The following is a 27,720-nucleotide window of genomic DNA, read 5'->3' on the forward strand; positions in this document are numbered from 1 at the left end:
ATCATGCAGTAATTATCAACATTGACCACAAGAGGGAGCCAGTTGTCCATAATATAATAGTAGTGAATCATTCTCTTATTGATTTCATCCCCAGCAGTTATTAAACGCTTTACTGACATACTGATATAAACATTGTTGCATCTTATAATATCAAATAAACACATTAAATACAAAATAACTTTTTTCATTGATGTGTATTCCACTTGAGGGGCTTGAAGGATATATTAGGTGGCACATTATGCCTTTAGTTTTTGAACGCAGCTGAAAATGCCTTAAACATCACAGACTGCAGTTCCTAACATTGCCCACAATGGTGAGGAGCTACCAGCTTCAAAGTGTAAGGACCTGATTTATCACACAGCGGTACTGTGTTAACATGCAGTGAGGCTCTGTACCGTGTGCTACTGTGTACACCTGCTGCATTCACCAAGCAGTGAAGAGCAACCTAACCCGTGGTGAACAATGTGCAGGAAAAGAGCAGCATGCAGGTCATTTCAATATAATTAATGATGTTAATGGATGGTAAATGTATGCACATTACATCAGAAATACCGCGAGGGAGGGATCTGATATTCAAGACATTATTCACTGAAGGGTGCTAAAATGTTTGGGTCCTCGGCGCGTGTTCAAATACCGTGTTTGTAAAGCAGGCGGTATGTACTGTCACAACATTCAGTAAATAGGGCAGCGCACTGGTGATACTATGAGCAGAGCAGGGACCATTCACAAATGAGTTAACTGCCAATCCATCCAATACTATTTTAAAGATCACCCAAATGTTAAAGCTTAAGAACATTTATATCATTCTGGTCATTTACCAGCATTTAGTGAATGAGGCCCTGAGTGTCTTCTAATGTTACTGAAGCCAGTGAGAACTTCACTGCACTTCAATCATGACGGTGCTGCTGTTTAATAAGCAGTACTGCTGCATTACACTTTAATGAGTGCATTAAGGACTGTGCTAATCAGATTCCAATGCTACTCTTAATAGCTGGGTTCTATTGTATAGGCCCACTGTCCTGGGAGTGTTAATGCCAGGGCAGTTACTAATCTTGCTCTGTCTGAACACACAGTGCAAGTACTGCTTTAAACACACACTCCACACTTGACTCAATTCCAGCTGTGTTGAGTGGAATAAGGGCTCAGCTGATTGGCTCTCCTCATATGCTCCTATTAAAGCTGTTCTTTGTCTAGTCCTGCTGTCCTGGGAGTGTTCATGCTAAACTGCTAATCTTGCTCTGTCAGAACACACAGCACCAGGCCTGTGTTTACACCACTGCTTGGCTACAAGTGGCTGCTGTGCCAAGGAAGACAATTTGCATAGAAAAGACACTTTGCATTGGCAGCACATGCTTCAGTGCTCTGGGAGTGTTTATAGCCCTGTGAGTTTAACACTTCATGATTGAGAGCTGCCCTTCATGGCAACAGAATCCACAACAACAATGACTTTTATCAGCATCTTCATCTGGGCACTTGTCATCTGCACTCAGGGTAAGATTCATTTAGAAAAACACTTTTTTGTTGGACAATTCTTTAACAAGTATTAAAAGTAAAACATGCAAACAAGTGAAAAAGTCTTGAAATGTAATCTGTTTTTATCATTTATTTCAATCATTTACTATCATTTTCTTTATTATGAATTATTATTTTCAGAATCCAGTGGACAAGTTACTGTGACTCAGACTCCAGCAGTGAAATCTGTTCTCCCAGGAGACACAGTCGCTCTGAGCTGTAAAGTCAGCAGCCCAGTGTACAGCAATAGATATGGCAACCACCTAGCCTGGTACCAACAGAAACCCGGAGAAGCTCCCAAACTCCTGATCTACTTGGCAAGTACCCTTCAGTCTGGGATCCCAACTCGTTTCAGTGGCAGTGGATCTGGGACTGATTTCACTCTGACCATCAGTGGAGTCCAGGCTGAAGATGCAGGAGATTACTACTGTCAGAGTACACACTACTCCAGTGGCTATGTTTTCACACAGTGCTACACACCCGTACAAAAACCTCCCTCAGCAGGACTGCACAGCGACTGCACTCCTGCAGCTGGGACCTACTGCAAGTGCTGAGGGTGAAGGCAATGAAACGGGACACGGCCTGTGGAGGAGCTCAACTGCACACAAACACACTGAGCTCAATAACAAGGGCTCAAAATAAAAGACAAGATCAATCTGGTAAATATCTTGATTATTCATGTATTCTAATACATTGCAGAGGCTGAAGGGTTGTCATTGGATTTATATTTACTAATTTAGTTTCAAATAAAAATGAAAATATTATTCTCAATTTATTTCTAGTAAGGAAAAGATAAAGGTGAACATTGTTAATTTTCTGATACTTAAATACAAACTGAAAATAAACTAAATCAGACACTTTACTCCTCTTAAAGGAAAAAAATAAATATATAAAGGCATACATACATGCATACAAAGCATATTACAATCCAACATATTTCTATTGCATTTTAAAGCAATCTATGGTTTAAAACACATATTAACGTATTTCAATATTAATATACAATATATATTTTTTTTATTTATTTACATGCCTTCAAAGCAATTTAATATTTTTCTAATTGAAACTATAAAAGAAAAAATATAGTGAAATAAAAATGAATCAAAATCTATTTCTATAAAGTGTATCAGTAATGCTACAAAATTTAAACCTCACGCTGAAAGTTCAAGCATTTCATTCATTTGTATTTGGTGCGTTGATGCTCAGAAAAGTGTTGATAGTGTGAAAACATGGTGTACGTCCACAAACACATTGTTAATTCACCATTGTGCAATTTAAAGAACTATATTAAGGGTGGGGTTTGATTCTTGTTTCAATTTGCAGATCGTTGATGGTTAGATAATTCATTGTAAATTTCACTTCATTTCACTACACCTGTATCTAATCATCTTCATCAATTGATTAATAACTATTAAGGTTTGTTTGGGTTACAAATTCTAACTTATTTGCCAATCATTGATGTTGGGATATCTGATTGGAAACTTTACTTGATGAAGTGCATGTCTGTGATAATGAATTGTCTGCTTAACAAACCTGTGTTTAATCATGTTCACTAATTGGTAATAACGATATTAAGGGCTGGGTTTGCTTTGTTTCTTTTAAACACTGAGGACGGCTCTTTGGAGTCGAAACACGTCTGTTGTTTGAAGTTTTGGTCTCTGTTTTTAAATAAATGTAGAATGTTTGAAATATCACAATGATGAATTAACCAGGTTTGCTTTCCTGCTATAAAGTGTAGCATTGACAGGAACACACCCAGATGTTTAGCTGTGGAAGCTGCTGTATGTGCAAGGACTTGGCACTATCAGTATGAAGCTCTGTGTGGAATGCATGCTTTCACAGGCTGATACATATGGCAAGCCAAATTATCATTTAGAGATATCTCTAATTCATTTATAGATATCTCTAAATATTTGAAGATATCTCTAAATCATTTCCAGATATCTCTAAATATTTGAAGATATCTTCAAATATTTAGAGATATCTCTAAATCATTTTAAGATATCTAAAATGCATTTTTAGATATCTTTAAATCATTTGAAGATATATTTAAATGGAGCTTTAAATGAGATATCTAAAATGCATTTTTAGATATCTTTAAATCATTTTAAGATATCTCTAAATGTTTTTGAGATATCTTTAAATACTTTTCAGATATCTTTAAATCATTTAGAGATATCTCTAAATAACGTCCTATTAATTTAAAGATATCTGCAAATCATTTGAAGATATCTTCAAATAGCTTCCTGTTCATTCCGAGATATCTCTAAATCATTTAGAGATATCTTGAAATAACTTCCTGTTCGTTTAGAGATATCTCTAAATCATTTGAAGATATCTTCAAATGAACAGGAAGCCATTTCAAGATATCTCAAAATGACTTCCTGTGAAAATGCTCTATGTTTTCAATGGACTTCCTGTCCATTTAAAGATATATTCAAATGAACAGGAAGTTATTTAGAGATATCTCTAAATGTTTTAGAGATATCTCTAAATGAACAGGATGTTATTTGAAGATATCTTCAAATGATTTAGAGATATCTTTAAATGAACAGGAAGTTATTTGAAGATATCTTCAAATGATTTACAGATATCTTTAGATAATATGTGGATTTGGCTAGCATGGTGCGCCAAACTGTCATTTAGAGATATCTTAAAATGAGGGTTTTAAAGATATCTCTAAATCATTTAAAGATATCTTCAAATAACTTCCTGTTCATTTAAAGATATCTGCAAATCATTTGAAGATATCTTCAAATAGCTTCCTGTTCATTTCGAGATATCTCTAAATCATTTCGAGATATCTATAAATAACTTCCTGTTCATTTAGAGATATCTCTAAATCATTTAGAGATATCTCGAAATAACTTCCTGTTCATTTAGAGATATCTCTAAATCATTTGAAGATATCTTCAAATGAACAGGAAGCTATTTCAAGATATCTCAAAATGACTTCCTGTGAAAATGCTGTATGTTTTCAATGGACTTCCTGTCCATTTAAAGATATCTTCAAATGAACAGGAAGTTATTTAGAGATATCTCAAAATGATTTAGAGATATCTCGAAATGAACAGGAAGCTATTTGAAGATATCTTCAAATGATTTGCAGATATCTTTAAATGAATAGGACGTTATTTAAAGATATCTTCAAATGATTTAGAGATATCTTTAAATGAACAGGACGTTATTTGAAGATATCTTCAAATGATTTAGAGATATCTTTAAATAATATGTGGATTTGGCTAGCATGGTGCGCCAAACTGTCATTTAGAGATATCTCTAAACCATTTCAAGATATCTCGAAATAACTTCCTGTTTAAAAGTAAACCAGGAGAAATATTTTATTCACTCAGTTAAGGAGTACAGTGGGGGCAAAGGCGCTATGGCTCATCCTGAAGCTGTACTAACAACTCTTGGAGCAATTAAAAATACACTCAGCACACTTGAAAGACATTTTCAAGACGGTTCTATTGAAATTGATAACAGTTATAGACTGTTTCAAAATGCAAAAACAAACTTTGATAGAATCAGTATGGAAATTCCAGAAAACGTTAGAGTGGAAATATCAAACTGTTTTCATGAATTAATGCCGGTGTTCGAAAACAAAGGAATTTCTGACACCCAGTCAAGCATAAATACCGGTGGTGATTTCGTGGTTCAGCGGAGGAGAGAAGGTAAGTTAATGTCTCTATTCTCTTTGGGAACTACAGTCATTTTAATACACACGTGGATTGGTTATTGTCGCATTTAATTTTTTATTTATTTATTTATTTTTAATACAGGTCAGTTTGGTTTGCCAAGGATTTCTGTTTCGAGACACCAGCTCCAGATTTTCGTTTCTCGAGGATACACAGGAAAGAGGATTGCTGAACATTTAGGATGCTCGGTGTCATACATTTATAAGCGCTTAAAAGCGGAGGGTCTGTCACCAAGAGACAAATACAGCAACATCACAGACAGCGAACTCGATACTGAAGTAAAGTCACTTCATTCCCAGTATCCAAATGCAGGGGCCGAGGTTAGTTATTGTATTTACAGCTTTGAAATTGGTGTTTATTCTTTAATGGTTGAGGGTCTGTGCCCGCTTTCACTACGAACGTTTACGTTAAAAAAAAAAAAAAAAGATTTGAAAATGTGGGTTTGTATCTGATTTGTTCAAAATATAATTATAATTTGGAACGGATACCTGTTTATGGATACCTGCACATACAAACAATGCTAATATTATAATGTCCTGGATGTATTACAGCAGTTTATTCCAATAATATAATAGTAACATTTTTGAGTCATAACAACTGTGTCATAAAAGTAAGCATAATAAAACAAATTGATGTTTGCTTTCCTCTATAGATGATGAATGGATATCTTAGAGCTAAGGGGATATTTGTTCAGCGACAGAGAATACGCAAGTCTCTAAACAGCATCGATCCAGTAAGCAGTGCTGGACGATGGGCCCAGGTCATTAACAGAAGATCTTACCACGTCCCATCACCAAACAGCATGTGGCATATGGACGGTCATATGAAGCTGATAAGGTGAGTCTACTTTGTGTGTGTGTTAAATATATATATTAGCGTGCACAGGGGTAGGGGTCAGGGTTCGTAGGTGACGCAATCAAAGACATAAGCCCGATATCAACTTGACATCAACTCGAGTTCTGGGAGAAATCAGTATACTCGAGTTGTCTGTCCATGGTAACGAGGTTAATATTTTATTTTACCCAATTATCTGATCTGAAATCACATATGTTAAAGATATTTGTTTGGCTGCTCATGTCTATTGACCACGAAAAAAAAAATTATATCACTTTATTACATTTTATTCTTTATGTATTTAATATACATGCATTCATTTTGAGTACATGTTTGTCCCAATTTGGCACAATGGCTTGTATGCATTTAGTCTGAAGCAAAACTATCCAATTTTCTCAAATTAAACTGCCATATTTGTTCCTGGAAGGAAAGTAATAGATTTGTATTTGTTTGTAATAGATTAGGCTCTCATGATGAATCTTACCCTCATTCTTCAGGTGATCGTACTGAAAGGTCAGAATCTTCATAATTAACTGGGTCATTGTTTTGAGAAGAGGTCATATAATTAAATTGTGACAAAGTGAGGATCGTAATTTTCACTTGTACCAACTGGAGGGCAGATTCTTCATGAAATCCTTCATGAAATCCATAGATTGTCATTCCAAAGGGCAAATAAGTAACTGAAATCAGGTGTAACAAAATGTGGCTACTGCACAGTTTTTATATGTAAACAATGTGACTATTTTTAGTTATAACCCTTTAAAAATTAACACAAACGATATTGTTGTTCTGTCAGCATTGTAGTAGGTGCCAGATATCCATTTTCCTGGATATTCTTGAAAATGAAACAGAACCTATATGTGCCAGTCCTGGTAGATAGGTGAATACTGCCTAATTAAAATAAACTTGAGAACTCTGCATTTCACCCCATATAGAGGCACAATATAATCTGAATATTTAACCTTTATTGGTGTTAAAATGCTCTGACTGCTATTGGTGAAAAAAATATCTATTGTTCACAATACGCATATCTTATTACTGTAAAAATAACTTTTTTAAAATGTTTACTTTTGATTGTAGGTGGGGATTTGTTATCCATGGTGCCATAGATGGTTTTTCTCGCCTTGTTCCATATTTGCATTGTGCCACAGACAATAGCTCAAGCACAGTTCTACAGGCTTTCTCCAAAGCAGTGGCAGAATATGGGTTACCGTCTCGCATGAGGTCAGACCATGGTGGAGAAAACATACAGGTAGCCTTGCTTATGAACATCTTGAGAGGGCTCCAGCGTGGCAGCCACATAACTGGAGTATCTGTTCATAACCAGAGAATAGAAAGACTTTGGAAAGATGTGTTCCTACAAGTTGTAGAGCCCTTGTACAAGGAATTCTATGATTTAGAAGATCTTAGTATATTAGAGGCAGATAATGATGTTCACAAAGCATGCTTGCAGTTGGTGTACCTTCCAGAAATTAATAAAAGATTACAAATATTCAGACAAGGATGGAATAAACATAAAATCCGAACAGAAAGGAACAGAACACCTGAACAAATTTTGTCAGATGGATTGGCTGCAACACTTGCAAGCTCTGCTGAATCAGGGGCAAACATTTTGGATGGTAAACAATTTGAAGAACATTTAATATTACATTTACAAAGAGCTGGAGTCCAAACAACAGATATTTTTAGTATGACAGAAACTGAAGAGCATTCCAATCCACTTAATTTAACTACTCAGCAGCTTAATACCCTTAAAGAGGAAATCCAACTTGAAGGAGACTTTAGAGATAAATATGCACGTTGCATTCACAAAACACTAGAGTTTATGTTTTCTAACGATACCTCCAATGCATCTCCAAATTATTAAATTAAATTATTAATTGAAACAAATAATAAAACCATCCTATTTGTTTTAATATGATCATTCTGGAACTTAAGTTTTCAAGACACAGCACAGCAAAATGTTGTACTTTTTAACCAATTCAGGAAGCTTGTTTTCCATGATTGTCTAGGTGCGGTCGGAGCAAATGAAGTTGTTTTATGATTTTGTCATGAATTACACCTAGCATAAGGGTGTCTAGAAACTGCAAGTGGACATAGACCTGTGTGGTTTTGTAAGCTGGAGGGTACACTAGCTGTGGGAAATTACGGCTTAAAGTCTTTATAACTACCAAGCAACATTCTACTTTTACCTACATATCTTAACAATTCCACTTAATCACTATTGTTCTAGAAAAAAAGTAATACTTTTGAGGAACTGATCCTGCATTTATTTATCTGTTGTACACAAAGAGATGATTGGTGGTCATAGTTACCTGTGGTAAAAACTTTCATATAATTTGTCCAGTCCAATATGAAAGCAGGACACATTGTATTTATAACACCAAACTGTATTTAAATGCTTCTGTTCTGATTGTAATATTTTACCATTAAAGATATGACTGAAGACTATAACAATGTTATCATTCAAAAACATGTTTATTTATTTGTGTGTCTTTTTTAACATGAACACCCTTAATGTCTGTTTGAAAGTTAAGACAGTATTATTTTCATAAATATGAAATGTTTACAACATCATTTTGGTACAAAAGTTAAACAGCAAGTATGTGAATTTGGCAATTAACTTCTTATCCAAAGTCAGGAAAAAAATAAAACTCACACATTTTCTTTCTTCACTTGAGGAAATAAAGGTTACATACAATGTTGAATCCCCAAAGAGGTCATTTTATACAAACAATTTGACGTCATATTTTCAAAATAAACTTTTTTGTAAGAAAACACACTTGAGATGTAGAAAGAAAATGCCTTACACAACAAAGGGCATTTGCTCAAACAACTTGACACCATCAGTATGATAAACCATGAGCGGCAAGGTTCCATTCCATTGAAAATGTATGGTTTTAATTGGCACATCATAAGCTCAGACAGTAAAATGCAACAGAATAAAAACAGTGTTATTTCAATGAAATGGCTGAACAGCCCTGTAACTTTAAAGTAGGTGATAAGACAATGCAATCAAACATTTGGAAGGCAGATTTATCATATTTTCCACCATCACAGGACTTGGTGAGTTAAGTTTTACACCTTAAACTTAACGTGATTATTTCTTAGACTCAGATGAGAGGAACATCACAAGTCCCGTTTAGTAGTAGATTTTTTCTTTATTGAACATTGTGTATTGTAATTGTGTAATCGCATGACAAGTTACACGTGTTTGACAACTGTTTTGTGTATATATATATATATATATATATATATATATATATATATATATATATATATATATATATATATATATATTAGCTCAAAGAGCCAGCTGCCAGATACACACATACATACATTATATATATATATATATATATACACATACATACATACACACATATATATACAGTGCCTTGCGAAAGTATTCGGCCCCCTTGAACTTTGCGACCTTTTGCCACATTTCAGGCTTCAAACATAAAGATATGAAACTGTAATTTTTTGTGAAGAATCAACAACAAGTGGGACACAATCATGAAGTGGAACGAAATTTATTGGATATTTCAAACTTTTTTAACAAATAAAAAACTGAAAAATTGGGCGTGCAAAATTATTCAGCCCCCTTAAGTTAATACTTTGTAGCTCCACCTTTTGCTGCGATTACAGCTGTAAGTCGCTTGGGGTATGTCTCTATCAGTTTTGCACATCGAGAGACTGAAATTTTTGCCCATTCCTCCTTGCAAAACAGCTCGAGCTCAGTGAGGTTGGATGGAGAGCATTTGTGAACAGCAGTTTTCAGTTCTTTCCACAGATTCTCGATTGGATTCAGGTCTGGACTTTGACTTGGCCATTCTAACACCTGGATATGTTTATTTGTGAACAATTCCATTGTAGATTTTGCTTTATGTTTTGGATCATTGTCTTGTTGGAAGACAAATCTCCGTCCCAGTCTCAGGTCTTTTGCAGACTCCATCAGGTTTTCTTCCAGAATGGTCCTGTATTTGGCTCCATCCATCTTCCCATCAATTTTAACCATCTTCCCTGTCCCTGCTGAAGAAAAGCAGGCCCAAACCATGATGCTGCCACCACCATGTTTGACAGTGGGGATGGTGTGTTCAGGGTGATGAGCTGTGTTGCTTTTACGCCAAACATAACGTTTTGCATTGTTGCCAAAAAGTTTGATTTTGGTTTCATCTGACCAGAGCACCTTCTTCCACATGTTTGGTGTGTCTCCCAGGTGGCTTGTGGCAAACTGTAAACGACACTTTTTATGGATATCTTTAAGAAATGGCTTTCTTCTTGCCACTCTTCCATAAAGGCCAGATTTGTGCAGTATACGACTGATTGTTGTCCTATGGACAGAGTCTCCCACCTCAGCTGTAGATCTCTGCAGTTCATCCAGAGTGATCATGGGCCTCTTGGCTGCATCTCTGATCAGTCTTCTCCTTGTATGAGCTGAAAGTATAGAGGGACGGCCAGGTCTTGGTAGATTTGCAGTGGTCTGATACTCCTTCCATTTCAATATTATCGCTTGCACAGTGCTCCTTGGGATGTTTAAAGCTTGGGAAATCTTTTTGTATCCAAATCCGGCTTTAAACTTCTCCACAACAGTATCTCTGACCTGCCTGGTGTGTTCCTTGTTCTTCATGATGCTCTCTGCGCTTTAAACGGACCTCTGAGACTATCACAGTGCAGGTGCATTTATACGGAGACTTGATTACACACAGGTGGATTCTATTTATCATCATTAGTCATTTAGGTCAACATTGGATCATTCAGAGATCCTCACTGAACTTCTGGAGAGAGTTTGCTGCACTGAAAGTAAAGGGGCTGAATAATTTTGCACGCCCAATTTTTCAGTTTTTTATTTGTTAAAAAAGTTTGAAATATCCAATAAATTTCGTTCCACATCATGATTGTGTCCCACTTGTTGTTGATTCTTCACAAAAAATTACAGTTTCATATCTTTATGTTTGAAGCCTGAAATGTGGCAAAAGGTCGCAAAGTTCAAGGGGGCCGAATACTTTCGCAAGGCACTGTACATACATACATACATATATATACACACACACACACGACTGCGGTGAAACCAGAGTAAGGGTGGTTATGTAAAAAGTCGGTTAAATGAATCCTGTTTTAAATATCATTATACACAGTTGTAACAATTACTATATTCACATAATTATTGTTTTGAGATTGGGCTTTTATTAGGGAGCTCCCCTAAATCACTTGAGAAGATAGATACAGGGTATTAATGCTTGTGACAGGGTAGACGTCTGTCATGTGGATGCGTGCATCTGCTGCTGAGTGACAGGCAGGAGATCGAGACGGAGTTGATATGCCCCGCAGGCGAACAGGTTTTATTTGCACATCAACACACTGGACAGCTCACGTGACACTACCAGCAATGGTAGCGCACGGAGCACATACCACGAAAGTGTAGAAAAACTTTGGTAGGATCTACAATCTCTGAACTAATCCTCTCTGTTCAATAACAAACTAAAGTTACTGAAGAGCTTGATCATAGCGGATAAACGACAGATTACTGTGTGTGTGTGTGTATATATATATATATATATATATATATATATATATATATATATATATATATATATATATATATATATATATATGCTCAATAAAAAGCCTATGTCATAAAAGTAATTGGAATGGATTAAAAGGGAATTGGAACAGAAAACTATAAATTTTATCTCAACTGATTGCTGACCCTCCATTTTTTACAGGCTTTACGCTGTGGTGTTCCTGGGAAGTCATGCTATCAAGGCTTTACAAATCATTATGAAAGAAGCAGGCTTAAGTAGTTGGGCATTTACAAGTAAAATATATTTTTTTTATATAAAAACATCCCTTGTCAAATGATTCTTCACGTCACTTGACTTCAGATATAGCTGCTGTGATTCTAACCACTACCTTAAATCATTGTCATTATAAATGCATTCTCTGAATTTAGAATGGATTTCATTTCTCGTTTGAAGTCCTGTACTGAAGCATAGCTTACTGGTATCTCTAGTGTATTGCTACAAGTGTGTGCAATAGGTCTCCTCAGGCTACCACAAAGTCTATTAAATACTATTGTAATGCCATCATTTGGCAGTAATGGGGATCCTGTAACAAAATGCAGAAATTTGGACATTTCACCCTGATCCACTGACTTGATGAAGTCACGTAAATAGTAATAAGCAACTTCTTCTTCAGGTTTCAGGTCTTTTTCAGAAGTTGTTATACACTGCAACACACGGTCTGCAGTAGGCATCTCCTGCCAGTACAGGTACGAAATTAAGTCTGTATCTAACTGTGACCAAAATGCTCTCATATGAGACTCTGGAATAGCCTGCCTTATAAAGCAATTCAAGAACATTGGTTTTATTACCAGTTCATTTTGTGCTACAATAACCAGTTGCTCTCTAAAATCTTTAGCTGAAGGAACTGTGTGCATGCCATTCACAGAATAAAAGGTCAGCAAGTCAGATTTTTCAGAAATGCTTAGTTTTTCAAAACTATTCAAAGCCTTTTGCAGCAAGGTTCGTTCAGGTACTGTTACATGGAGCATAAAGTCATCCAACAGTGTTCTACTATCAATCATAGAGGTATTAAACACAACAGATAGCAGTGTTGATCTACAAAATCTGGGTGGCACGCAATGATTAAGCTGACACATATGTGACAAAACGTTACCAACAACAGAAAAAATGTCCTGCGCTTTGGCATATTGATTTACTGGTATACATGGGACAAGAGCATCCTCACCTTTAAACCACTGAATGAAAGCACTGTTCCAAAAAGAAGAAAAAAGATCTTTTGTTAACCCACCAAAGTCATCTCCCTCTTCCCCAATAAAGTTAACATGTAAACGTTTATTGATGATACTTTGATTACTGTAAATTCTTTGTACATCTTCTAGAACAGTGTGTCTTTTAACTTCAACTGTAACTTCTTCTTCCAATAACACATCTAGATCAGAGAAAGCTGTGTAAGGTAGAAACACAAATGTTACATTACAGTAAGTTGTACCTTTCATTCCTCAACTTTCATATTTTGCAGAAATATGCTGAATGTTATTAAAATATCCACTATCATGGCATCTCAATTGTGAGAGACACCGTGTTTCTTGAAGAGATCACTATAGTGAACATGAAATACACACCCAAGAGCCTCTTACGATGTATGGATTATCACCCAGTGCAGTCTCTACCTCACCGAGGGTTTCGTTCTTTCATTTTTTTTTTTAATTACGTGCAGTTTCATAAACTAAAGTTTAATACGGTAATATAACATAATTTTTAGTCAAAAAAGGTCAGTTTGGCAGTGTTCCTAAACTGCAATTTTAGAGTTGCCGAATAATGAGTTCTAACTGAGTTAAAAAAAATAAATAAATACATACCTCTTTCAAGCTCCTGCTCCTTTTCTCCCAAAAGAGACTGGTGGAGCTGAACCTTATGGGAGAGAAATATTAGAGAAAATATCTAATATGTAACATTGCAGAAAATACTGAAATTAAAACCTCTCATTAAAATACCTTAACCATTCTTTTCATCCAATCAATTTCTTTGAATTCAATATACTGTATGTATTAGCATGGAAGACAATCCAGCAATAATGGAGAGGTTTAAAGTTCTGGCAACACAATTATTAACCTGGGAAACAACAAAAGCTTATACCATAACAGTAACAACATAAAAAACTTCAAATGTAATATACTTGAGCAAAGCTATTTCAAAATGAATTATCTTATGAGTGCGCTGAAAATTATTACATAGTTTAAACAAAGACTAAGCTAAATATAATATTTTGCATGAAAACATTAATCAATAACTTATGAACACCGAATTATAAAATACATTTTTCAAAAACTAAAAACACTCAGGCCGTAACAAACATTTTGTTTCTTGCCTTCCAAGCAATAGCAGAAAGGTTTGTAACTTTTCTGTAGATTTTCAAAACATTAAAACAGCACTTTTTAATTAAAAACATGTTGGCACCACAAACCTTTACTGGCAGGACAGGAAGATGCTCTCCAATGACATTGGTAACATGACCTGTGATTGGCCACCTTAGGTTGAAGTCCTATTGCTCTGCTGAAACTACAGATGCAGAGGAGTTGCTGTTAATGTGCTATTAGTCTGTCCTCCATTTTCAAACTACAGATGCAAGAGAGCTGTTGTGGATCTGTTTTTAGGTAAGTAAAATTATTGCTATCACACTCTTCATTCAGTATTTTACTGAAATATTATTTTCCAAACAGAATAATCTTGAAAGACTTTGAAATGCATTTTTTATTAAGCTTTCTTTTTGAAATTGCAGACAAACTAATGTAGTTAGATGTGTAGTTCTAAGAATACATCCTTTGAACTTCAAGTAAAAATACTACTACTGTAATAATAATAACAATAATAATAATAATAATAATAATAATAATAATATTTGCATTAAGCATTCCAAAATGTAGATAAAATGATTCCCGTTAAACAAAGACCACCACATCTAGCTACAACACATTAGCTGTCTGCAATTTTTTTTAAAAAGAGGCTTAATAAAAAAAAGATATATGCTTTTCAGTCTTTAAAGATTTTCATGCTTGGAAAAGAATATTTTAGTAAAATACTGAATGAAGCGTATGATAGCAATTATTTTCCTTACCTAAAAAACAGTACATCCACAGCAGCTCTCTTGTATATGTAGTTTCAACTTAGGTTGATCAATCAGAGGTCAGGTTACAAGTCATTGGAGTGCTTCTTCCTGTTCTCCCAGGGAGGAGTCCAGCCAGGAAAGGGTCTTTGTATCTTTGTTCCAGCAGTACACTTACTGTTGGTGTGTCAGCATTTACATATGAGAAAGGTAGTGGTGGAGGCGTTGATGGATGAGTAGTCCATTCTGATAATTGAAACTAGTTATAAAAATATATATAAAAGAGTATAATTAGAATAAAAGACTGAGTGCTTGAAGTATGCCAAATTATATATATATATATATATATATATATATATATATATATATATATATATATATATATATATATATATATATATATATAATCAATTACAGGATTTTGCAGCTACATAAAAAACAGCTTGTCTACAGTATTGCAATTTTCTAAGAATTCTGGAGGATGACATCATGATGACTGCAGAGTACAATGTTAATTCCAAGAAGTTCTAAGGTGTTATTAAAAATGACTTCACTTTATTGTTTGCACTGGTTCCATAGTGATCGCATAGTGAATCTATTCATCAATAGTAAGTGAATAACCTGATACCTGTGATTGGCCAGCTGCAATCAGTTCATTTTCGAAGCTATCAGCCTGAAATAGTTGCTCAATGTCCAGAATCTCAGTCTATATAAACAGAAATGCATTCTTTGTGTAAAAATAGTATTTGAACTACCTCTCCTTAAAATGAAAATGTCTACAGGTATCTGTTTGCCCCTAAGAGAAATGTTTTTTGGCAGCTCATTTCAGATGGAACATCCAACACCAAAGTAACTGGTTTTGCAAAGACCTGGTGAACATATAAAAATCAGATCATGTTTTGGGGCAATACATCACTGCTGATCTGGTTTAAAACAATAACTGCATTTAAAGCCCACCAAACTGACCAGACAAGGGCTTTGCAAACACTAATATATTACATAAATAAGCACAATAGACCAATTAAGCAATATAAGCAATATAGTTATCCTACTTCAGCTGCCCTTTGTGGGATGTTTTCTGATGTTTCATTTTCTAGAAGATCAGCCATTGCATTGGTAGCATGTTGTTGCATAACCTAAAAAATGGAATCATTACTTTTTCCAGTAAATGAACACAAATTAGAAACACATTGTGTAACAAGACTCCTTTAATGTGTATGGACTCCTAAGTGAAGGAACAAAAACTATGACTGTACCTCATTTTCTCTTTGGTGGTAGTCTTCTACAATGGGATTTTCTGAAGTCCTTGTACCAATATTTCCATTTGACAATTCTTGTATATGCACCTGGAAAAAATAGCAATGAACACTACTAAATATTCACCAATTTAAGTACATGACAACCTTTTGGCAGAGCTAAAAGCCAATTCTGCTCAATGAATGTAAAGTTAACATAAGACTGTACTGATCATTAATGTCATACTGCACCCACAAGATGAACTGGTTCCTACACCTTAGCATTGGGCATACAATAGTAGCACATTCTTTATTTAGCAGTTGTATGATACAATGGCCTGTGGTTTCATAGTACAAATATAAATAAGATAATTATTTATGAAGCTATCCAGTAATTTGTTCTTCTGTAGAGGTCATATCTACCTGCTCCTGAACTTGCAATTGGGTCACTGATGCATTGCTTCCTGCTGTTACTTGACGGCTTTCATTTAACATCCTTCCTTCTGTTCTCTGAATAATACAAACAAAAATCCATAGCTAATGAGGAAAACTCATGCAATTTCCTATTTGTACTCTTGTATGTTTGTATTGATTGACATAGATTTGTTTTAAACCTTAGGATAAATGTTGTGTGTGTCTGTGGTGCAAATATAGGGTTGGCAGGGAAGGGGTTAAAATCCATAATACATGTGAGAATGTGGCTGGAGCCTTAATTGAATGATTAATGGTTAATTAGGCTCCAGCCACATGTTATATAAGGAAGTGAGATCCTTTGTTTGGGAAAAGGTGTTTAGGTGTGTTTGAGGTGGTATTGTGTGGCACTTGGTCAGGGATGGGAATGCCAAGTCTGACTTCAGAATAGCTTTGTTTAACCTTTTATTTTGGCACTTGTGCTTGTTTATTTTCTTACTGACACTTCTTTGTGTTAATAAATGTGTGCACCGGTGCTTTAAACTGCAGCTTCCTGGGCTCCGAGTCTCCTGCTACAGTGAGCAATTATAACTCTTACTTGAGAGGTTTAATGGGGATTTACAGCAGGTTACAATTCACATTTATTGAGACATAAAACAAACACATAACTGAACACACATCATGAGATAAAGAACAAAGTTAAATACAATTTGCAAGTGTGTTTCTTAAATAATGCAATAATACATTATTTTAAAAAGCATGTGTTTTAATGCCCTGATTTAAACTTTGTGTTTATGGCAACCAGCCGAGAAGTGACATATATTAGACTTAAGAAAATATATTGCAATTAAAACTAGTTCTATCAAAGTATAACTATTTACTAACAGACCACTGTAATAGACTGATCAAATACACTGGCATTTAGTTTTATTTACATTTGCAAAATTGGTAGGAATCACATATGTAGTGAATTTAAACTAGGCAAATCTCTGTATGATGAATTGCACTGCAGTATAAATCTTTATAGCTTCTTAAGAAAACATCCTCAGTTTTTGTAAAGTAGTTAAATTGATAAATATAATCTCAATCAATCCTGAAATTCTAGGTGATGCAGAAACTTTTGGCTATAGCTGTACATTTAAATTAAGCAGATATTTCGGATATGTATGTATGTAGGCATATGTATGTCTGTCTCTTTGTCTATATATATATGCACACTATTTAAGCTTCTATTATTGTATTTTGATTTAATCTAAAAAAAAAACTCGATCCATCTGTAGTAAAAATCCATCTGTCATAAAGAATAAACTGACCTACCTCAATTGGCAATGGTATATCACGATTAGGAACTATAAAAATCTTTCCTTTTCCTATCTTGGTTTGTAGGTCAGCTGCAGACGTTATGTTTAGCTTACTAAGACGCCGACCCTTCTCTGCCTTTGCAAAGGTAAAGCCAGTTAGATGCAAAGGAACGTCAGGAAAACTATCTTGCACAAAATTCTCTAACTGTCTTAAACTCCAGCTTCGCTGAACAGTAGATTTTGAACCATATCTTTCATTGGTAGCAGGTTGTTCACATTTAGGAACTCCTACAGCAACATAAACAATGGAGAAACAATCAGTGGTTTGATTAAAATATATAAATTTTATTGTGTAACATAACATTTGCAAATAAAATGCATGGTTTTAATCTTTACGCTTTTTCTTTTTTTTTTTTTTTTAATAGTAAAAAATAAAATGCACATTAAACACTGGAAGGGTTATCATTAGGAGAATACGTAACCTACCTAATCCATTTCTTGTCAGTCTTGATAGTTCAGACGGTGGTGGTACAAATTCTTCATTGTTCTTTTGCAGTAAGAAAAAATGAGTCTTCCATAAATGTCCCCTTTGCCGTCCTTTTTTTCTGCCTATCTTTCCTACATTAGTTTCCAATTTTCCAAGAAAGAAAGAAAGAAAGAAAGAAAGAAAGAAAGAAAGAATGAAAGAAACAGCTAAAAGTACAGAAGGCATAAAAATCAGGGATAAGAATTCTAACTTCAGATAGTCAACATTGAATATTATTCTAGAAGTAATGGAGAGCAGAAAAAAGGTTCACACAAAATCAAAGTTGATACGAAATAAAAGAAAATTACCTTATTAACATTAAAAATACTTTTAAATAACTAACATAAATTACTTAGCACCATTCTAAATATGAGGACATCTGTGTTGCTTTATAGTAACAAGGTAGCAACAGAAAAGGAATAAAAGCAGTGTCATTAGATATTCTATCCCTTTTTTCTGTCAAATATTAAATGATGTATGACACTGTAAAAAAGAAAATGAAAACGTACTTAAATGATCATTAACATTAAGATTAATAATAAAAAAAGGCTATTATGGCCTACATTTAGAAAAATAACTGGCTGGCGTAAAGCAGGTTGGTAATATAACATATTTTCTTTATGTTTTATGTTACCTGTCCTTTGTGATGAGTCCACAGATCTACTTCTAAACAAGGCCCTTGTTTCACTGACAAAAGAGGCTGCATCAAAATCATCTATATCGTCAGTTGTATGAGACCTCAATTCAGATTCCGCTTGGCGAACTGATGACAGGGCGCGGGTTAAAACCCCGTGTACCTGCTCTCTTTCACCTGTCATGAGGCAGACCTCTGTAATCAAATAATGCTGTGAATATTTACAAAGGGTTATATAAAGTTATATAATAAACACCCACAAAAGAACGTAGTGCTCTGCATAACCACACACATTACTGTATCATTCACAGTACAGATATTTTAATTATATTCCAGTTAATGATTAGTAGCCTATAAGTGAAATGCTGATAGGTTGAAAACAGTCACAGTATCGGAAAAGAAGCACGGAGCCGGGGAGGGACATGAAAAGAAAATATGTCTTGCGGCGTTGCGCACGACCTGTTGCCCGAATATCAAAAGCGTCTTCCCACTGTGCGAAACTCGCTACCTGTTTTAACCTGTTTTTGTTTCCATAAGAAAATCAAAAACTTTTTTCATGCTTTCCGACAGCTGGACACGAGTGCAATTTACATAAAGGTCGCATAATTACTATTCATTGTGTAAATGTGAAACCTATATGTTGTCCTATATGTTGTTAATGACCCCTTACCCCCAACAACAGTCGGAAAAGCTTCCAGATCGCAATGAAGAACATATTGCAAGTGGTGCGCGACCAGTCTGAATTAACATGTCATATCTGCAATGCAATTATGTTCTAATATTCTCCATTAGCTCGCAGTCACATAAATAGCGACTCAATCATGACAAGCTGCCACAATGTACACACATAATAATATATTGAACCCAACGATAATTGTACCTGTTTTGTATGAAGTTTGCACGCTTAACTTCTAATCAAGTATACAGATGGTCTCACGTTACATTTTCATTAGGCTTTTTTTTCTTTTTCTTTTACACAAAAACCTTAACTAATTCTTTGTTCTAAAATCATTTATCTTGTTGAACGTTTTTGTACCTTACACATAAGCACATCCCCACGCGCCTAAGTTATACTGTACTACACGATTATTTTTTCTGTCATAAATCATAAATAAACATAAATAGCGGTACTATTCATGTACTTACCTTTTTTTCCAGTACAAAAAAGTAATGTGGTTTAAATAAAAAAAATACAATCTTCACTTTGTTGTTAGAATTATAACAGTGATGCCTCCAAATGCAAATGGCGTACGTTTATTAACAAAAACAAACGTAAGGTACACACTTCCTGTTTATTTCGAGATATCTGTAAATCATTTAGAGATATCTCTAAATAACTTCCTGTTCATTTAGAGATATCTCTAAATCATTTGAAGATATCTTCAAATAACTTCCTGTTCATTTGGAGATATCTCTAAATAGACCGGAAGTCCATTCAAAACATAGAGCATTTTCACAGGAAGTTATTTCGAGATATCTTGAAATGGCTTCCTGTTCATTTGAAGATATCTTCAAATGATTTAGAGATATCTTTAAATGAACAGGACGTTATTTGAAGATATCTTCAAATGATTTAGAGATATCTTTAAATAATATGTGGATTTGGCTAGCATGGTGCGCCAAACTGTCATTTAGAGATATCTTATAATGAGGGTTTTAAAGATATCTGTAAATCATTTGAAGATATCTTCAAATAACTTCCTGTTCATTTAAAGATATCTGTAAATCATTTGAAGATATCTTCAAATAACTTCCCGTTTATTTAGAGATATCTCTAAATCATTTAGAGATATCTCAAAATAACTTCCTGTTCATTTAGAGATATCTCTAAATCATTTGAAGATATCTTCAAATGAACAGGAAGTTATTTCAAGATATCTCGAAATGACTTCCTGTGAAAATGCTCTATGTTTTCAATGGACTTCCTGTCCATTTGAAGATATCTTCAAATGAACAGGAAGATATTTAGAGATATCTCTAAATGATTTAGAGATATCTCTAAATGAACAGGAAGTTATTTGAAGATATCTTCAAATGATTTACAGATATCTTTAAATGAACAGGAAGTTATTTGAAGATATCTTCAAACGATTTAAAGATATCTTTAAATGAACAGGAAGTTATTTCGAGATATCTTTAAATGATTTAGAGATATCTTTAAAACCCTCATTTTAAGATATCTCTAAATGACAGTTTGGCGTGCCATGCTAGCACAATCCATATGGTTTCCATAGTATTTAAAGATATCTGTAAATCAATTTGAGATATCTTTATTTCATTTTTAGATATCTCAAATTGATTTACAGATATCTTTAAATTAATTTTAGATATCTTAAAAACTGCACAATTAAAGATATCTGGAATTCAATTTGAGATATCTTGAAATGTTTTACAGATATCTCTAAATATTTCAAGATATCTTAAAATGCAATTAGAGATATCTCTAAATGATAATTTGGCTTGCCATATATAACAGCAATATACACCCGTACCTGAAACTGTGGAAGATACAGTATGTGACGCGATTGAAAATATGAGACAAGTTTTCTGATGTAAATGTAGCAGGTAAGACAACTGCTACTAACAACCTAATTGCGTGTTAATTGAAACTGATTTAATGTACATTATAAAAGCTGTGTTCCATTGACTGCTCTTGACCGCAACGCTGTTTTTCGATCAGGACTGCCAGCGAGTTCCTTTGTTACTCTTCAGAGAAGGGCGATCAGGGAAACTCCGTGTCCACGGTAATTCAACTCGCCGAGGAGTGTGACCGCCACTGTTTCTTGTATCATGATTTGATTAAAGGGTTTCGCTTTGTTTATTTTAGCTCTTTTTTTACTGTCTATGCGGTTTTGACCTGTAGTTATCCGAACCGCATTTTGTGTAGTACTAAACTGATTTAGCGCTTGCTTCTGTTGCCCATCCTGCCGTTGTATACGTACTGCAATATTACTAACCATAGCTAACACTAAGGAATTCTTCCTGGGCCTCTGCCAGCGTGGTAGGGTGATTTTGGAGGGGTGAGTTGTTTTGTTTGGAATTATATATTTTTTTTTACGTTTATTGCACAATTATGGTTTGTTTTGTATTCACCTTGGTCTTCTGTATTTTCTTTTTGTTATAGAGAATTACGTTGTTGTAATTACACGTTTGGTTTTGATATATATGCACTTGTAGTTTGAATACTATTTTTCTTTTTTAGTTTGCCCCTCTATGAGCACACGCTGGGAGAGATCCAGTGGTTTAAAATTAAGGTGTGCCTTGTGCTTATCATCTATTGTATTAGTAGAATCCTTAAGCACATGCTTGTTGGCTATCGTGTGGCAGTTTTCGGTATTGCATCTATCAGTCATTTTCTATACATAGTTCTGCATTCTTTGTTGATCTTGTTTTAGTTTAATATTTCTTTTGTAATAAAACATTCTAAACTGCATTCTTTTCTGCTGGCTCATTTAATTGAGGGGGGGGCTGTTGTAGGAACTTGGTAACATTTGCTTATGTGTCTAGTCCTATAGGGTATCCCTCCAGCTCTACAATATAAAACTCTATATTAGGGGGGGGGCGTACTCAGATTAGCTTTTAGGGGTGCAGTGGGGGGGGGGGAGAAAGTCCCAGTCACAGTGCGTCCGCTACATATATGTGCTAGATAAAGACATTAGCATTGATCAGAGTTTGAAGGGCATCTGCTTTGAAATCTATCACACCAAAGTTATTTCTAAAAAGTGATATGCCTGCACAATGACTTTTTGCTGCACTGTAATTATAATGCTGCCATGGGGGGAGGGGAGATGTTGTGATTTATATTGTTATAATGCTATAATTGTAAACACATTGTTGTTGTTTAAGTCCTATTGAAAATAATATATTTCCATGTTTCATAACAATATAATAATTAATTTTTTTAAACTATAGCAAAGTAATTTTATCTAAATTACTTATTTGAGGGCTGAGAATGAAAAATTTGGAAATTGCCAAAATAAATGGGCAGCTGGACGGTAAATGTAATACTTCCATATGAGTGCACACAGTTTGAAATCTGTATTTAGTGCATTTCTGATTATTGGATGTCCACACGTGGGTGCTGATGTGTAGACTGCATTGTGTTTCACTGGGCTTTGGCCTGACTTCAATGACAATGGCTCAGCTAGTATATTCATTACTTTGTTTTCTGTAGAGGAGATAGGGAGTCAGACCCGAAGCTGGCTGAAACCATTGGAATGGTTTATTTTACAGGTACGTTGTTCTGTTTATTTTTGTTGTTTACATTAAATGAGTAGTAGTGTTAAATGTTTTATGAAACTGTTAGAGAAATAAGGTTCAATGTAAATGTTAAAACATGCAATAATGTGTTTTCTGAGAAATGTATTTTATTTCAGCATGTTATCTCTAAATATAATTGTATTTTGTATTACTGCATGATTGGGAAGGAGGGATAGGGAGTAATAAATGAAGCTGGCTGAAACCATTTGGATTCTTTATTTTAAAGTTACTGCATGAGTGGGAACGGCTGCAAGAACTGCCTTCAATAAACCGTCTATTGGAGAACCTGAGGATTCCCTGTCTCAGTTCTTGTGTGATGCAGGAGAGAGGGAGTAACACAGGGAATATATATATATATATATATATATATATATATATATATATATATATATATATATATATATATATATATATATATATATTATATAATCAAGGAGGCAGTACGGTCCAGTGGCTACAGTCCCAGGCTTGTAACCAGTTCAAATGCCACCTCTGCCACTGACTGACTCACTGTGTGACCCTGAGCAAGTCACTTCATCTTCTTGCGATCCACCCTGCGGATGAGATGTTAAGTCAATGTCCTATTGTAAGTGACTCTGCATATAATCCACAGTTCACAGCCTGCCTCTGTAAAGCACTTTGTGATGGTATATACAGTGCAATATCATATTAAGGGATTTCTTGTCTTCAAAGCTAGGGGTATAAATTAAAATAAGTATTGGTTGCCATGGATATATGCCTACACGTATTCATAAAGATTTAACTTATGAGTTATGTAAAGAATATTTTTTTCCCCCAAAGTAAATAAAGTTTGAGATTGATTTAAAAAAAAAAAAACAAAAAAAAAAACTATACTCTTGTGAAAGAAATACGAGGCCCCTATTTGCAAAACATTAAGGACGGTCTGTTTTAAGGAATGTTTTCTGTACTATGTTTTTCAGCTTTTATTAATTCAATCAACTTTTTAAAAAAAGTTGGAGGCTGTGTGGTCCAGTGGTTAAAGAAAAGGGTTTGTAACCAGGAGGTCCCCGGTTCAAATCCCACCTCAACCACTGACTCATTGTGTGACCCTGAGTAAGTCACTTCACCTCCTTGTGCTCCGTCTTTTGGGTGAGATGTAATTGTAAGCGACTCTGCAGCTGATGCATAGTTCACACACCCTAGTCTCTGTAAGTCGCCTTGGATAAAGGCGTCTTCTAAATAAACAAATAATAATAATAATAATAATATAAAAATAAAGATATATCTATAAACTAAGCGAGTGTTGACTCACTTTGTTTCCTTGAGAAAAAAAATGCAAGCAGAAAAAAATCAAACATGACAAATATGGTGATTTTGTATCACTAGTGCGTACTGGAATACTGTGATTTACATACTGGAGTTTGTATATGCTTGTGAAGTCTGAGAGGAACACATTGATTGGCTGTGCTAACAGTCACTTCGCATTCACATTTTAGGGCCCCCTACTTTTTGTCCCATAATTCAAGCACTGATCAACAATGAGAAAAAAAGGAAAAATACATTAATAGCCACCCAAGTTGAGTTTTGCTCGATGATGAGATTTTAGCACATCAAACTGTTCTTTTCGGCAAAGGTTTAGAGCCACTGGCAAATTTAAAATAAGGAAGGATATAACTGAAAAAATAAACGCAACGTCTTCCATAAAAAATGTCAAATAAAGAAGTCCAAAAATGACTATGCGACCTAAAGCACAGAACAGCAGTTGTTCACCCCCTAGTCTCTGTAAGTCGCTTTGGATAAAAGCGTCTTTTAAATGACTAAATAATATTACTACTACAGCGTGCCTATAGAAAAATACATCTTTAACTTATTTCAATATAAATGTATTCTATGATGTAATATTAATATTCATATTCTTTACATGCAATACCTGAATGTTTCTGTATGTTTGTGAACAATCAGAATATAAACGGTAAACATTAATATGCATTTGCTATATTTGTGCAATACCGGGGTATGCCAATAGATGGTGACCTACTCTAGGAGAGTATATTAAGTTCCAAGTTTGTAGGGACAGAGTGTGTACTAATACAGTTGTTGTATTGGCTACATGTGTGAGACTCGGTAAATAATACATGCATACATGCCAACAGTCCCTATATGGTCGGGACAGTCCCGATTTCCTAGCAAATGACCCGCGTCCCGATGCTTAGGAAGAAAGTCACGATATTTACCCATAGAAAAAAAAGTATTCTGCACAGTCGAGTTAGTCTTCGTGCGGCTTATACAAAAGTAAGAACGCTTCATTATGTTTATTTTTACTGTCATGATGGTCGTGTTAAGTTGGTGGGATACGTCTATTATATGATAATGAGTGTTTTTTTTCGTATGACTCCTCCCATATTGAAACTGCATTGAAATCAACAAGCTGGCAAATGCCAAGAGCTCAATGGTAATTACCTACTGCAAACAGTTCAGCAGACATGGAATTCCAGATGAAGTGATATCTGACAATGGCCCACAGTATGCATCTGCAGGATTTCAACAGTTCAGCAAAGAGTATGGGCTTAAGCATAGTACAGCATTGCCTAGATATCCTCAATCTAATGGAAAGGCTGAAAAAGCCATGCAAATAAAAAGAATAAGAATTGTTAAGAAAAGCCGAAGCTGATTGTCAACATCCACATCTTACATTACTGGACTATCGCAACACACTACTGGAGGGTTTGGCATCAACAGTTCAATTACTTGTGGGACGAAGGACAAAAACCAGACTCCCCTCTTCACAGAAGCTGCTCCAACCACAAGTAGCAAGAGGAGTTACACAAAAGCTAAAAGTAAACCGAGAAAAAATAATACTACGACCGAGGGTCAAAACTTCTGAAGCCTCAGCCAGGAGATACAGTGAGGGTAAGGGAGGAGAGAATGTGGAGACCTGCTGTTGTTCTAACAAATAGCACACAGCCACACTCATGCATTGTGGAATCAGAAGGGCATCAGTACAGAAGAAACTGAAGGGATTTGATAAAGACAACAGAAACCTGAAGCAAATGAAGTGAAGCATCAAAGGAAACAAGTGGCTGAAAAAAGTGAACCTCAGGAGAGGATTAAGAACATAAGAACATAAGAACATAAGAAAGTTTACAAATGAGAGGAGGCCATTCAGCCCATCTTGCTCGTTTGGTTGTTAGTAGCTTATTGATCCCAGAATCTCATCAAGCAGTTTCTTGAAGGATCCCAGGGTGTCAACTTCAACAACATTACTGGGGAGTTGGTTCCAGACCCTCACAATTCTCTGTGTAAAAAAGTGCCTCCTATTTTCTGTTCTGAATGCCCCTTATCTAATCTCCATTTGTGACCCCTGGTCCTTGTTTCTTTTTTCAGGTCAAAGAAGTCCCCTGGGTTGACATTGTCTATACCTTTTAGGATTTTGAATGTTTGAATCAGATCGCTGGGTAGTCTTCTTTGTTCAAGACTGAATAGATTCAATTCTTTTAGCCTGTCTGCATACAACATGCCTTTTAAACCCGGGATAATTCTGGTTGCTCTTCTTTGCACTCTTTCTAGAGCAACAATATCCTTTTTGTAACGAGGTGACCAGAACTGAACACAATATTCTAGGTGAGGTCTTACTAATGCATTGTAAAGTTTTAACATTACTTCCCTTGATTTAAATTCAACACTTGTCACAATATATCAGAGCATCTTGTTGGCCTTTTTTATAGCTTCCCCACATTGTCTAGATGAAGACATTTCTGAGTCAACATAAACTCCTAGGTCTTTTTCATAGTTCACTTCTTCAAATTCAGTATCTCCCATATGATATTTATAATGCACATTTGTATTGCCTGCATGCAATACTTTACACTTTTCTCTAATAAATGTAATTTGCCATGAGTCTGCCTAGTTCTGAATGCTGTCTAGATCATTTTGAATGACCTTTGCTGCTGCAACAGTGTTTGCCACTCCTCCTATTTTTGTAATGTTTGTAAATTTAACAAGTTTGCTTACTATACCAGAATCTAAATCATTAATGTAGATTAGGAAGAGCAGAGGACCTAATACTGATCCCTGTGGTACACCGCTGGTTAACTCACTCCATTTTGAGGTTTCTCCTCTAATCAGTACTTTCTGTTTTCTACATGTTAACCACTCCCTAATCCATGTGCATGCATTTCCTTGAATCCCTACTGTGTTCAGTTTGAGAATTAATCTTTTATGCGGGACTTTGTCAATAGCTTTCTGGAAATCTAAATAAACCATGACATATGCTTTGCAATTATCCATTTTCAATGTTGCATCCTCAAAAAAGTCAAGTAGGTTAGTTAGACATGATCTCCCTTTCCTAAAACCATGCTGACTGTCTCCCAGGATATTGTTACCATATAGGTAATTTTCCATTTTGGATCATATTATAGTTTCCATAAGTTTACATATAATAGAAGTCAGGCTTAAGGTCTGCAGTTACCTGGTTCGGTTTTGTCTCCCTTTTTGTGGATCGGTATTACGTTTGCTATTTTCCAGTCTGTCGGTACAACCCCTGTGTCAAGAGACTGTTGCATGATCTTGGTTAGCGGTTTGTAAATAACTTCTTTCATTTCCTTGAGTACTATTGGGAGGATCTCATCTGGCCCAGGGGATTTGTTTATTTTAAGAGCTCCTAGTCCCTTTAACACTTCTACCTGTGTTATGCTAAAGTTATTTAAAACTGGATAGGAAC

The 27,720-nt window shown here is 35.1% G+C and overlaps 2 protein-coding genes and 1 gene segment (V, D, J or C); 2 read left to right on the forward strand and 1 right to left on the reverse strand.

Annotated features, from left to right (window-relative positions):
* Window positions 1-1,416: 1,416 nt before the first annotated feature.
* On the forward strand, window positions 1,417-2,066 carry LOC117965205 (Ig kappa chain V region K29-213-like). The segment is given in 2 exon segments: window positions 1,417-1,491; window positions 1,654-2,066. Coding segments are annotated over 2 exon segments (486 nt in total).
* Window positions 2,067-4,772: 2,706 nt separating this feature from the next.
* LOC117420530 (uncharacterized) lies at window positions 4,773-8,057 on the forward strand. Its single transcript, XM_059005840.1, has 3 exons — window positions 4,773-5,530; window positions 5,863-6,047; window positions 7,125-8,057. Exons 2-3 carry the CDS (start codon window positions 5,863-5,865, stop codon window positions 7,909-7,911), a joined length of 972 nt encoding a protein of 323 aa, XP_058861823.1. The 5' UTR covers window positions 4,773-5,530; the 3' UTR covers window positions 7,912-8,057.
* Window positions 8,058-11,665: 3,608 nt separating this feature from the next.
* On the reverse strand, window positions 11,666-18,229 carry LOC117406383 (E3 ubiquitin-protein ligase Itchy homolog). 2 transcript variants are annotated; one of them, XM_059005792.1, is made up of 9 exons: window positions 18,106-18,219; window positions 17,636-17,907; window positions 16,331-16,417; window positions 15,929-16,018; window positions 15,725-15,808; window positions 15,301-15,378; window positions 14,851-14,931; window positions 13,429-13,480; window positions 11,666-13,013 (listed from the first exon to the last, which is right to left on the reverse strand). In XM_059005792.1, the coding sequence occupies exons 3-9, from the start codon at window positions 16,400-16,402 to the stop codon at window positions 11,959-11,961; spliced, it is 1,512 nt and encodes a 503-aa protein (XP_058861775.1). In that variant the 5' UTR covers window positions 16,403-16,417; window positions 17,636-17,907; window positions 18,106-18,219; the 3' UTR covers window positions 11,666-11,958. The 2 variants fall into 2 exon arrangements, with proteins under 2 accessions (XP_058861775.1, XP_058861776.1); XM_059005793.1 differs by lacking the exon at window positions 17,636-17,907 and having other exon boundaries at window positions 18,106-18,229.
* Between the last annotated feature and the right edge of the window lie 9,491 nt (window positions 18,230-27,720).

The sequence above is a fragment of the Acipenser ruthenus genome, chromosome 32, assembly GCF_902713425.1.
Source record: "Acipenser ruthenus chromosome 32, fAciRut3.2 maternal haplotype, whole genome shotgun sequence".
Classification (NCBI taxonomy): Eukaryota; Metazoa; Chordata; class Actinopteri; order Acipenseriformes; family Acipenseridae; genus Acipenser; species Acipenser ruthenus.